The sequence below is a fragment of the Macrotis lagotis genome, chromosome 4 (assembly GCF_037893015.1).
Source record: "Macrotis lagotis isolate mMagLag1 chromosome 4, bilby.v1.9.chrom.fasta, whole genome shotgun sequence".
Taxonomy (NCBI): domain Eukaryota; kingdom Metazoa; phylum Chordata; class Mammalia; order Peramelemorphia; family Peramelidae; genus Macrotis; species Macrotis lagotis.
The window spans coordinates 168,185,039-168,197,867 of record NC_133661.1 but is presented as its reverse complement, the minus strand read 5'-3'; the positions used below and the strand labels follow the sequence as shown (position 1 = coordinate 168,197,867).

The 12,829-nt window shown below is 37.7% G+C and overlaps 2 protein-coding genes across 8 annotated transcripts in view; one reads left to right on the top strand and one right to left on the bottom strand.

Annotated features, from left to right (window-relative positions):
- Nucleotides 1-608: 608 nt before the first annotated feature.
- PIGBOS1 (PIGB opposite strand 1) lies at nt 609-3,580 on the bottom strand. Of its 5 annotated transcripts, none has more exons than XM_074234630.1 (2): nt 3,475-3,580; nt 609-914 (listed from the first exon to the last, which is right to left on the bottom strand). In XM_074234630.1, the coding sequence occupies exon 2, from the start codon at nt 860-862 to the stop codon at nt 698-700; it is 165 nt and encodes a 54-aa protein (XP_074090731.1). In that variant the 5' UTR covers nt 863-914; nt 3,475-3,580; the 3' UTR covers nt 609-697. The 5 variants fall into 5 exon arrangements, with proteins under 5 accessions (XP_074090731.1, XP_074090735.1, XP_074090732.1 ...); XM_074234634.1 differs by having other exon boundaries at nt 3,465-3,569; XM_074234631.1 differs by lacking the exon at nt 3,475-3,580 and adding an exon at nt 3,084-3,290.
- The window catches only part of PIGB (phosphatidylinositol glycan anchor biosynthesis class B), a 27,350-nt gene continuing 17,888 nt past the window's right edge, over nt 3,368-12,829 (top strand). Inside the window, exons 1-6 of one of the 3 annotated variants that reach the window (XM_074234623.1) lie at nt 3,368-3,809; nt 5,904-6,039; nt 6,469-6,586; nt 7,901-8,005; nt 10,769-10,899; nt 11,828-11,968. In XM_074234623.1, the coding sequence (XP_074090724.1) occupies nt 3,680-3,809; nt 5,904-6,039; nt 6,469-6,586; nt 7,901-8,005; nt 10,769-10,899; nt 11,828-11,968 (761 nt within the window). In that variant the 5' untranslated portion in view covers nt 3,368-3,679. Of the gene's footprint in view, nt 3,810-3,925; nt 4,518-5,903; nt 6,040-6,468; nt 6,587-7,900; nt 8,006-10,768; nt 10,900-11,827; nt 11,969-12,829 lie in introns of those variants that run through there. The other 2 variants (XM_074234624.1, XM_074234625.1) reach the window with 2 other exon arrangements.

Here is a 12,829-nt window from a genome sequence, read left to right as displayed (position 1 = left end):
GTATGTATACTTATTAATATAAGCTAAAAACTACACAAAAACTATCAAAACAAGCCTTTAACTCTGGTATGGGGTAGATAATAATAGTGACTTAAGTAATTTTTTAAGTTGTTTTTTTTTTAATTATAGCTTTCTTCTTTTCCTTCCCTGCTCCACAAATTGGTTTATGATTTGAGGATCAGTGTTGCATTACGAGGAAAGAAAGTTTTTTTACTACACTGTATAATGCATGCTGTATCACCTTTCCTCTATACAAAACTTTGTTTTGTACCTATCAAATATTTAGCTATATCTGCTAGTCCAATTCTTGGTACCTTACCAGAGACTGAAGACAAAAAAGGTGAAGGTTGAAGAGGAGACCAGAGCAAGAGGAGGTTCTGGTCAGTTAGTATGCATTTGAATCTTTTCTAACTTGTGCAGACTTCCCCAAAACTTCCACCATTGATAAATGTCATACTACAAATCCAGGGGAATTGGTGTCAAACACAGAACTGCAACATTAAGATACTGATTTTAGTAAAAGGAAATGAGTAGGCTTAAGGAAGGTCATGACAATATGACAAATAGGAAAAAAACATGAAAAGTTCAAATACAGTACTAAGAACCACTTAAATCAGTATCTTTGATTTAATCATGTTCAAAATAATAAATGTTTCATGTCAATGACTTGGGTTTTAAATATAGTTCAAGTCCATTATTAACTTTTCTTCTCTTTTGATTCTTGAACAGTTTGTGACTTTTCCTTCAATATTTTCTGATCTCGAGCATACTGTTCAAATATTGGTTGATAAATATATATGCCTCCAGCAACTCCAAGAACACTTGCAAGAATCATCTGAGGAAAAGTCAGTCTACCAAACATCTTATCAACAAAAGCAGCAGCACACAATAGACGTTTTCAAGTATCTTCAGTTCTATATACAAAGAAAGAAAATGGAAAATGTTAATTTGGCATAGCATCCTTTAACATTTTATGCAATCTCCCTTTGTTATTTTTGGGGGAGAATGGAATCATAATCCTTTATTGGTGCTTGGCATGGTGTACTATTCAAAATGACAAGTTTTTATTGATAAATGATTTCTCTCTTAAAAAAATTTTATGGTCATTTCACTTTACCATCAAATTTTGAAGTGAAAATATCCATGAATTTCCCTGTATTAACATTTTCAATATTACCAATCAAGGATTTTCATTCTTTAAAATCTTCTGGAATCTTATTATATGCCAGCAAATGTAAAATTCCTTTCCCTAGCATTCAAAATCCTTCAAAATATGGTACTACTCAATCTTTATAACTGTCACATCATTCTCTTGCTTTTCAGTTGTGTCAGACTCTTCATGAACACATATGGAGTTTTCTTCACAAAGATAATAAGAGTGGTTTTCCATTTTCTTCTCCAGCTCATTTTACAGATAAGAAACTGAGATAAACAGTATTAAATGACTCTCCCAGAGTCACACAACAAATCTGGCCTAGGCCAGATTTGAATTTAAGATTTTCTTCCCAGCACTCTATGCACTATGTGGCACTACTTTTCTTACTGCTACCTTATGTGTATTACATATATTTTGGTTGAACTGTACTAATTTGTAGTTCCCCAAATATGTTATGGCTCTTCACTTTACCACCTCCCTGCCACTGCTGAATTTCTATTCATTCTTCAGCAGCCTGGTGGATAGAGCATTGACCCTGGAGTCAGGAGGACCTGACTCAAACATTCACTAGCTGTGACCTTGGGAAAAATCACTTAATTGTGATTGCCTTGCTTTTGGGGCCATCTCTGTCTCTTGATCCATATGTGGCCACCGGACCCTGAGAAAGAGAAAGTGAACCTGATGACTTAGCACAGCATTCCCTCAAATTCCAATCATGTGCTTGTTATGGCATCACTTCCCTGATGGCATGGGCTTCTTTGAAAACTAAGGACAAACATCATCATCATCATCATCCTTCAAAGTCCAAGACAATTTATCAACTGTTCCATGAAAATTTCTTTGCTTCTTAATCTCCACTGTTAATGTTTCTTTCTGAACTTCATATGGCATTTAGATTCAAGTAGCTGGCAGCTCACCTCTTCTCAGATTAGATATCTAACCTTTTCTGTCTCAGACCCCTTCTCAGAAAAATGTTAAGTCTCCTCTTAAACTTCATATAACATTTTGATTTGCAGCCTTCTCATGGATTTATCAAACAATACTGGGTATTGTGATTATCCAGTTTGTTTTCCACACACTCCTTCCCCTCGACCCAAAATAAGGACTAGTTTCTTTACAATCTTCACATACTTGCCAAAATAATTTCCAAAGTTCTGCTCATGTTCACTCCCTCATAAAACTCTTTAGTGGTGCCCCCTGTCTACAGTATAAAATAGAAATCCCGTGACCTTTAGGTCCTCTCTCCAATGAAGGCAAGATATCATAGAGGCTAAAGTAACCTCCCTGAACTCCGGCACTTCTTCCCTAACTAGGGACTGGTTATTTCTCATTTGTAAAAAAAAGAATAATTCCTGTAATGCCTGCTTCACAAGTGGTGAGGTTCAAATGGGATAAAATACATCATCAAAGTATTATACACATGTCAATAGGAAACTTTTTTCTGCCAAACCTGAATGCTAGACATTTGCCATATTTGAGATTTTATTGCCCATCTCCGTCCCCATTCAGTTCCTGGGCTTGTCTCAGAAACCTTGTCAATCTTCAAAGATCAACTAGAGTGGTTCCAGGGAGCCCTCCCTGATCCAACCCAGTTGGGTTTTTTTTAGTTTTTGCAAGGGTTAAGCGGCTTGCCCAAGGCCACACGGCTAGGTCGTTATTAAGTGTCCGAGGCCGGGTTTGCACTCAGAGACCCCTGACTCCAGGCCGGGGCTCTATGCACTGCCCCACCTAGCTGGCTTCCATTAGCTTTGTCCTTCTTTGGTAACGAACTGCTGGAGTGTTAGCTGCACAAGGGCAGGGTTTCTCGGTTTGATTTTATCTTTATTCCCTGCCCGCGTGCTACAGCAAGTCCCGCCGTTGCCAGAGACAGCGGTCCCCGCAAACTGGCCCTAACCACATGCGTGAAAGAATGGATGCCCAAACATGCCTCTCCCTAAGGAAAGCCACGGCCTGTCCCCAAAAAGTTCCGGAAGGCAGGAGAATGGTGTTCCCAACTGCAGGCTGGATGGCTTACGGGGCTTAAAAACACCGAGGCGGCGGGGCGGTGGATCCGCCGGGGCCCGAGGGGCTCCGAAGGCCCGGAAGCCGGGCTCCCGTCTCCACCAGCCCGGCCCGGACTGCGGTGCCACGTGACCCAGGGGCACAGGAAGTGGAAGATGACTCGCGGACTGTCTGGGTCACGGGACCAGGGCAGGCCCCCCCCGCCGGCGGCTGCCGCCCGGGCTCCGGCCTCCATCCGGGCACTTCCCCTCCGGCGCTCCTGCGCGGCCAAGGCGAGAACGCTAGAGCGACGGCGCAGGGCCCTCACCTGCCCTCACCTGGGATCCGGCCCCGGGGTGACCCGCTCCGCCGCGAGCGCGCACAAGGCCTCCGGGGAGGGAGCCGGAAGCCGCGCCGCGGCCTCCAGCTCCCAGGAGCCCTCGCGCCCGGCCGCGACGGCGGCTCACAGGGGCCAAGCCGGGCGTTCGGCGAAGCCGCACCTGAGCCGCGCGGGGCGGAGCGAGGGCCCCGGCCGGCCGGGACATGGAGCGGGCCGGGGGCAGCCTCTTCTTCAGGCGGCGCCGCAGCGGCTCCCCCGAGGGCGTGAAGCTGCGGAAGAGAAAGTCCGTGTTGTACAGCGGCGCCGCGGAAGGGCGCGGCGGGAACCGCTCCGGTGAGGGAAGGGGCAGGGCAGCGGGCCCGGCGCTAGGACCCAGGGGCGCCCCCCAGCCCCGGGCCCAGCTCCCGGGCGGATCTCCCTGGTGAAGGCTGGCGGGGCCGCGCCCGGGGTCCGGGCCCGGGCCAGATGTAGGGGCGGCCGGGCGCCCCTGACCCTAGGCAAGCCCTTAAACCCCGTATGCAAAAAAAAGATAAACTTGAATAGGAATGAATATAAAGTCCTCCTCCGAGAGGAATGGGAAGAATCGACCTTAACTTACCCAGAATTGGTTTTGGAGTAGCCCCTAAGTATCCCCAGGCGGGTAAAGGACCCGAAACAGCTGACTAACTCGCCAACTTCCAGCCAACCAGTCTGACGTGCCCAGAATTACGGTTTTGTGCCCGCACCGGGCAGCAGTTGTGCCCGCACCGGGCAGCAGGCTTGCCGGAGAGGGCCCAGCAGGACCACAGCATTTGCTCTTTCCCCCTCAATGCACACAAAGGCAGGGGGAAAAGTTGAGCCCATACAAGAGAGGAAGGTAGTAATTGTAGTCTATGTGGCCTCCCCAGCCATACACCAGAATTTTAAGGGTAATAAAAGCAAATATTGAGCTTTTATAATATCACCAAGAAGCATTGCCTGAACTCGTAGAATCAAAGAATATCTTCATCGAGAAGTTAGACTGGCAAAATTTATTTTGTTGTACCAGCCGAAGAGAGACAGGTAGGGCACAGGTGCTGGGCGAGCAACAGCCCTGGGTCAGAAGGGGGGCAGGGGAAGAAGGGAGACCTCCAAACCAGGTGACAGGCAGATTAGAAAAAGATAGTCTTCATGGGTAGGCCAACCACTCCCCAACTGTTGTCCCATTATGCTGTACGTGACCAGAACTGTAGCCCCAAGAATTCAAAGGATTTTTCCATGGATAACTACATATAGAAGTTATCTGGTTAGCCCATTCACATGGCAAACCAGAATTTTTTTATGCAAATAACTCATTTGAAATTGCATATTCTGCACTGTTTTAATCAGCATAAGGTAATCCCAGGGAGGATGCTCCCCCACCAATTATATAGTGGACAAGTTCAATTTACAGAATTGCCTTAGGGCTTCGGTCAACAAATTTTTAGGACCACGTTTCATCAGTAAAAAAAGTTTTGAGCACAAAACCTCATATATATATATATACATATATGTGTGTGTGTGTGTGTGTGTGTGTATGTGTATACTAATTGTGGGTATTGGCTATATAAGTGGAGAGGAATCCAATGGGAAAGATGTAGAGGTAATGATAAAACTTGACTGATGTGAGAGATAAAAGAGATAAGGATAAAACTATCTCTGTGTGACTGGATGGTAGTACCATCTACCCAAAATTTGGAAGAAGAGTGACTGAAGTGTGTGATAGATCAATCACAAACCATTCATGTCTATTCATTCCTCTTTCTGTGGAAAAAAAAAAAGGCTTACAGCTGGGTGTTTGGGTCTGGGTAGGTTATGATTCATTATTTTGGGAGGTTTGAAGGGGATAAAGGGAGTAGTGTTTATGGAGCTGACATAATGGTAATATCTTCCCATTGGTTGATTACCTGTCCTTTTTGCATCAACTCAGTGCAATCCCCTTAAGGTTATTCCATGACCCTGCTCTCCCTAGGGCCATGACCTTCACGTTGGAGATCACTGACCTAAGGCTATTGTACCAGAATCAGAGAGGCACCAAATAGCAATAACAAGACTTCAATCTAAACCCAGTTCTTCCTGTCCCATGCCATGTTGCCTCTCATAAAATTTTATGTGAACAGATGTTTTAGAGAACATCCTCCTTCAAAGACAGATGGCACATAATAGGCTAAAATCATCTACTGGGTCCTGGTCATTAGAGTTGGCAGGGATGTGGGGGAGGGGCTGTTCTCTCATAGAGAGGAAAGGTCTTGACTTCTAGGAGAGATCTAGGAGCCAAGATCTCTAAGTCCTGGACATGGGTTACTTACTAAAAATGTTTCATTTGTGTCTAGCAAAATAAGTCAAAGTTGGGGAAATTAGCCTGTTAAAGTTTCTATTTAATGAAATTAGCCTGTTTGATACTTTCAACTGTTGGTTTTGCTTCCTCAGATCTTCTTGGTGAAAACATGTACCTGGTCTTGTTTACCATATCCTTAAGAATACTTAACTGCTTTTTAGTCCAATCAAGTTTTGTTCCTGATGAATACTGGCAGTCTCTTGAAGTTGCACATCACATGGTTTTCAAATATCCTTTAGAGTTTTTTTTTCCCCAAACTAAAAATGTTTTAGGGATTATGCTCATCCCCTAGTATGTATTTTAAACTAACTTTAAATTCTCTTCTATTTTTTCCTAATCCACCTCTTGTACATTTCTTGCTTCAATGCTTCAATAAGCATTCAGTAGTAATCTATTAAGTATCATATTGATGCTTAATATGCTGGTCACTATGCTGCATATTGTGGGAGGACACCCAAGTAGGAAATAAGCTAGGGACTTTGATGGCTTAGAGCCTGGATAGTGGAGAGGACTTTTCCTGGTATTCCCATTAATAAAATGGGAAGTATTTGGATTGACCCAAGTGCTTTTGAATCATTAAAAATCAAGGAATGTGTTTTTGAACTTTGGAGATGAAAATGGAATAGGAATTTGTCATTATTTCCTTAATATTATTAATTATGGCTATTTGACCTGGGAATGGATTGAAGGTTTGAGAGGTTACTCTTACCCCTTAATCTTTGCAAGCATTTATAAGATTCTGTATCTCTTCGCAAAGGATAGTGTCCAGTTGCTGGTAAGTTTAAATAAAAATAATCGGGCTATTTATTTATTTATTACTCCTAGGTCTATTTCATTTTTCTGTAATAGCTCATATAGCAGCCAAAATATTAATATTTTCACAAGGTAGGTTTGTTTCAGAGAGAGATTGAGGATCTGGGTATCATAGATCAGATCATAGCTGTGAAGTCCTTGGTCCCAAATACCTGTGTCATATTATTCAGTCTAAGGGATATAATCTATTATAAGATTCAGTATAGGTTAACCCTGCTTAAAGAAAACCCAATCTAACAACCCCAAACAATAGAGCTTCACAATTTACCTTAGTACTTTCCTCACAACAAATCCTGATGGACAAGAACTGTAAATATTACCAATATTTTATAAATAAATTAACTGAAGCTCAGAGAGGTTGTAACTTGTCTCATCACATTATCATTAAGAAATAGAGCTCTTGTGAGTCTGAAGTCCATTGCTCTTTCCATTGTTTCTCATAAAGTATACAGAAGTGCATTTGAAAGGACTATACAAATATAGTATTTACAAAAGTTGTCAGACAGTAATTTTGCCAATTTTAACTTATGAGAAAATATTTAAGCTAGCAGTTGACAATTAAAGGTAAAAAACAATCTCTGGAATTTTAGTGGAAAACAATTTGATTTTCAAAAGTTAAATAGATAGATAGATAGATAGATAGATATAGATGACTTTTGAGAAATATCTTAGTCATAAAAAGAACAAAAAACACTGGCAAGTTTTTCCTTCTGAATGGTTGCTTTGTATATAGTCATATTATAACTGACTGGTTCAAGTTTATTAAAGAGCCAAATCATAAATTTCTAATTGATTGGTGAATTTTGGGGGAGAGGGGGAGAATTGTTATTTTGACCAAAAATATGATTTTTTTAAGTTTACCAGAAGTCTTTATTTTGACCCTTATTTCAAATAATGGCATTATTTTAAAAACTAAAAATACTTCCAGAATGGAATATACAATAATCAAGTGGCTTATATTGCTTGTAATTTTAAGTTACCATTTTATTAGTCACCAGTAATAAAATGTTAACTAAGGATGAATGCCTACATCTGCATTGTTGGAAAGTGCCCATATTAATGAGATCACAGCTCCATTAAATAACTTTCCAAACTTTCTATTTAAATAATAGTTTTTTATATACTTCTCCATTTTTTATACTGTTCTTCTGGTAAATTACATATACTCTTTTAATGGGTTTAGTGGCATTTAGAAGGCCAATTGAACCAGTCTTTCAAACAGATGCTTTTTTCAGTATGTACAAGAAACTTTTACTTTTCTCTTTGCTTTTTTTAGATTTGGATTCCAAGACTTGCCCAAGCACTTCTGTCTGCTGTGGCAGACGTGAAGCTTTACTCATTGGTGAGGCAGTTAGAAAACCAAGAAATGGCAAAATGGGTGGTATGTCTTTTCCCTAAAATCTTTAAAACTTTTTTGATTGGAGGCAGCTAGGTGGTGCAGTGGATAGATCACCAACCCTAGGCTCAAGAGGAGTTGAGTTCAGATAGTTGATACTTACTAGCTATGTGAACTTGGGCATAAGCCCATTGACTTGCAAAAAGAAAAAAAAAACTTAGTTGATTGATTTCTAACCCAGATTTCTATTGTTACCAGTAGCCATAAAAAATTTTAAAATAATAGCTAGCATTTATTTAACACCCCAAAATTTGAAAAATGTTTTAAATTGCCAATATAATCCCTACAACAACTCTGGAATATAGGTCTATTGCTATCCACGTTTTACAGATAAGAATATAAGTAAATAGAAATTCAGTGACTTACCCAGAGTCACACAACTATTAAGTTTCTGAGACAGAATTCAAATTCAGGTCTTCCTGGCTCCAAATGCATCATCCTATCCACAATACCACATGGGGGAATGTTCTCTGTATACATTTATATATAATACATTATGTATACATATTCATAAATCCATGTTTTTATTTCCAGAAAATAATTCATGTAATTATGTAGATCATCTTCTTGAAACTTGTCAGTACAAATAGTTGCTGCATCTTCTGTCTCCTCTCAACCTTTTTCAGGGAGACTCAACCTATTGCTACTGCTAACTATAATATTTTAATAAAACTACAGATACTTTATACATTGATAGGCTCTTAAGATTTAGAGCTAAAAGAGACCTTAAGCATCATATAGTCCAACCCTATTATTCTAGATGAGTAAACTGAAACCCAAAGAAGTTGAGAGGATTGGCCTAATATCACTTTACTAAGTAGCAAAGTCAAGATTTGAACAAGGAACTCTGGTCCTAAAACCACTGTTCTTTTCTTCATACTCATACTTCATACTTCACTCCTGTTTTTTAAAACCACTGAGTAAAGGATTTGGCTCTCAATTTTCTTTTTAGATATTAGTCCTCTCTACCACAAAATACAATACCAAGATTTTCTCCCAAAGATCTATACAGGTTTAGGAAATAATCAGGGCCTACTATATATTGTATTTCATTTTCCTGTACCTCTAAAGCCTATAGTCCATTTTAGACTATTTTTTAAAGTGTCAGGATTAAAATCTCAAGATTGTTTCTTGATTTTTCCCCCCTTTCCCCCTATTTCTTCTTAGTGTCTATTAAAAATGAGTCCCATGTCTCAAATCCTGAATATAGGAATCTACTCAGAAGTAGAATAACATAAAGGACCAAAATATTAGAGCTATTAATGCTTACAATCTGATTTAAAGAACATGACTTGAGGATGCCTAGAGAGCAATTTTACTTTTTATTACAATTTACTAATTGCTTAAGTCAGAAAACTACCCACTATACTTTGTAAATTTCATTTGTGGGGAATAAAAGGTCAAATGAATAACCATAAAGATACAAGAGGTAAACATGCTTATACCTTCAAAAATCATCTGTTAAGCATACAACTATTTAGCATATTTTTTCACAATTAAAAAAATCCTTTCTTTGTTCTCCCCATATATCCCTACCCACTAAAACTTTTTTCTTTTTCCTCCAAAGTATTCAAAAAAATTAAAGCTTATTTATTATGAATGAACCGAAACATTAATATAGCATAATTGTGAAAACTACTAATTACTAGAATTGGTTTAAAGTTCAGTTTAATCATGTAACCTTAAGCATTAGGATTTTAGCACAAACAGTTCACTCCTCAGGCAAATTGTGCAGTAATTTATTGGGGTTTTTTTTTTTAAAGAAGCACTGAATAATTCTTATAAAAGTTGAATATTTGCATTGTCAAAAATATTTTTTAAATAAATGAAAGCATCATAACACTTTGGCTAGGAAATGATATATCTGAATAATTTTTAAACATTTCACACTAAGAATTTTTCTGTTGGTTCTTCCCTTGGTGAGGAAGAACTATAAAATTCTCCGATTTCTACAGAATCATTTATAAGCATTTGGAAGTATACAACTAGTTTATTCCCTAATGATACTTTTGAAAATGATAAATAACTTTAATTTTCATAAAGCTTTATCATTTACAATTTTATATAATAAATCCATTAAAATTTGCCAATTTAACAGTTATCTATCTCCAGAATCCAAACAGAATTTTCCATTTAAATAAGCACATTTCAGGATCATAAAACAGCACCATTAGGCTTTAAGGTTATTTGTTATTCCAGTAAATCTTGTATTAAAAACAAAGTCAAGTATATTATTGATCATTGATCAGAAATCAGTCAATTAGTATATATTAAATATGTGCCAGGCACTAATAGAACTTGCCTTCAAGTATCTCTGAGGAGAAATTTACAGTTTCAGTCTCATTAAAGGAATTATTTTTATTGAAGTTATCTACATGATACAGCTGGACTTCTGTATTAGGAAAAGTTACAAAAATGACTACACAGGAGCTTGTTATATGGGTTTCTTTTTTATGCGGGGGGGGGGGGCAGTGTGTTACCAAATCTCAGCTCTACTGTTTACCTGTCTGATCCTGGGTAAGCTTAGGGCCTCATTTTCTTTATTTCTTATAACTGCAAGAGTAGGACAAGAGAACTCTTCTAGTTTTAAATCCTATGATCTATGAATATTTGACATGGATAATTGTTTGATTAAAGAATGACATTTTCTATATTACTATAGAATTGTGTGCTTATTTCAATAGGAAAGGTTTTAGCAATACCTTTTCATTGCTTTCTCCACACACCATTGCATATAATTGTTCTTAGTTCTTTTGCCAGTTGTGTTCTTGGTTTACATGGTATTGCTGTACCAGAACTCTTACAAACACCATGGAAACTGTTCTCACCATCTTTGCCCTTTTCTACTACCCACTGGAAGGTTCAAAATCTGTGAACAGGTGAGGCATACTTTTTTATTAGACCTTTGGGTATAATTATTGATCCTTGCTGTGGGAAATTGAAAATACCAAATATAGTAATTTGTTATTAAATTCCTCTTTCCTGCTGCAGTCCTGAAAATAGCAAAACTGATCTCTTTGCTTCTCTCTCTCTTGAAAATGTTTTATATTTACTATTCATATATGTTGTATTCTTTGAGTAGAAAAAAATTGAAAGCAATGACTTTATCACCTTTCTGTTTCCATGCCTAGTAGTGCTTATTAAATATTAGTTGAATTACATTGAATTGAATAATTGGTATTCCCAAAATGGTTTGTTCTTCAGCCATTCATTATACTGTCTAAAAATTCTGTTGAATTAGAAATTTTAATAATTTAAGTATGGTAACCATAACATTTAACAATACTAATTTCCAATTATTTTTCAATACTGAGAAAAGGATTCTAAATGTCCTTATACAGTCTGCTTTATAAGACCTTTATCCTTTGATCAGGAATTTTTTTAGAAGCCCAGTGAAAGAATGAGACATATATTTTTGGACATGGTCAATGCAACAATTTTTTTTAACTATGCATATCTGTTATAAGTCTTTGACTTTTCTTTTTTTGAGATGGAAGGTGAAAGAGATAAATAAATGTTTAAATGAAAGTTCAGAATGAACGTTTCCTTAGGGAAAAAATAAATTTAATAATTGTTTACAAGCACTAAAAAAAGGCTAGTGACAGAGGTATATGATAGTATGCCTTTAAGCCATATGTATATATTTTATAATCTAGATATTAGCATGTAAACATGAGAATTAACTTTCTTAGCAAGAAGAAAATGTATTAATTTGCAGTACCTTTTGCATATTACAATTTAAAAACTGAGAAACTTTCAAAAATAGAGAAATACATTAGATCTTTGACACATTTTACTCGTTTATAGTTTTATGTACTCATCCCTGGTAGCACTTGCCTTCATTATTCGACCAACTGCAGTCATTCCATGGATACCTTTGCTCTTTACACATTTCTGGCAAGAACAGAAAAAAATTGATCTTGTTCTACAGCAGTTTATACCTGTTGGGTAAGTATCCTTTAAAATTGTCTATCAGTTTTTCTAACTTTCAGTATACCGTATGAGTCGGATTTTGGTTATATCTATCAGACTTGTTCATTTTTTTTGAGGGCAGTGAGGAAGTAAAAAATGTCAACAGCTTAATCTTGCTACCTTACGATTCTGTAAATATTGTTTACACAAAAAGTTTTTCTTTTATGTCATCCTATCTAAACTTAGAATTTGCCCTATTTTGTATTAACTCTTAAATCATCATTTAAGATATCTCCTTAAACATTATGAATAAGTATTATTATTGGTAGCAAGCTGAAAAGGCTTTTAAGCAAATAGCCTGTGGGTGATTTGGGTTATGGTGGGCATTTCTTATATTGATCAGAGTTGTTTTGCATTCTCTTTCTGTCATCCAACATATTGCTAACTATTTAAGGATTGCCTAATATAATGAATATACTCTTGAATATTTTGAGCATATCATTTATAAAAATATTAATTATTTCCATGCCCCTAATATACCATATCATATAGTATTCTATACCATCCTCAATTCACATTGAGATATTGGTAATGTTCTGAGATGTTATAAAATTTTAGGGCATGAGATAGACTGATTCTACACTCAGTTATAACCAATTTAAAATTCAGCTTAAAAGAAAAATAGAGGGGCGGCTAGGTGGCACAATGGATAGAGCACCGGCCCTGGAGTCAGGAGTAACTGAGTTCAAATATGGTCTCAGACACTTAATAAGTACTTAGCTGTGTGGCCTTGGGTAAGCCACTTAACCCCATTTGCCTTGCAAAAACCATAAAAAAAAAAAGAAAGAAAAAAAAGAAAAATAGAAGAAAATGAACCCTAGAATGTCAGATTAAAGG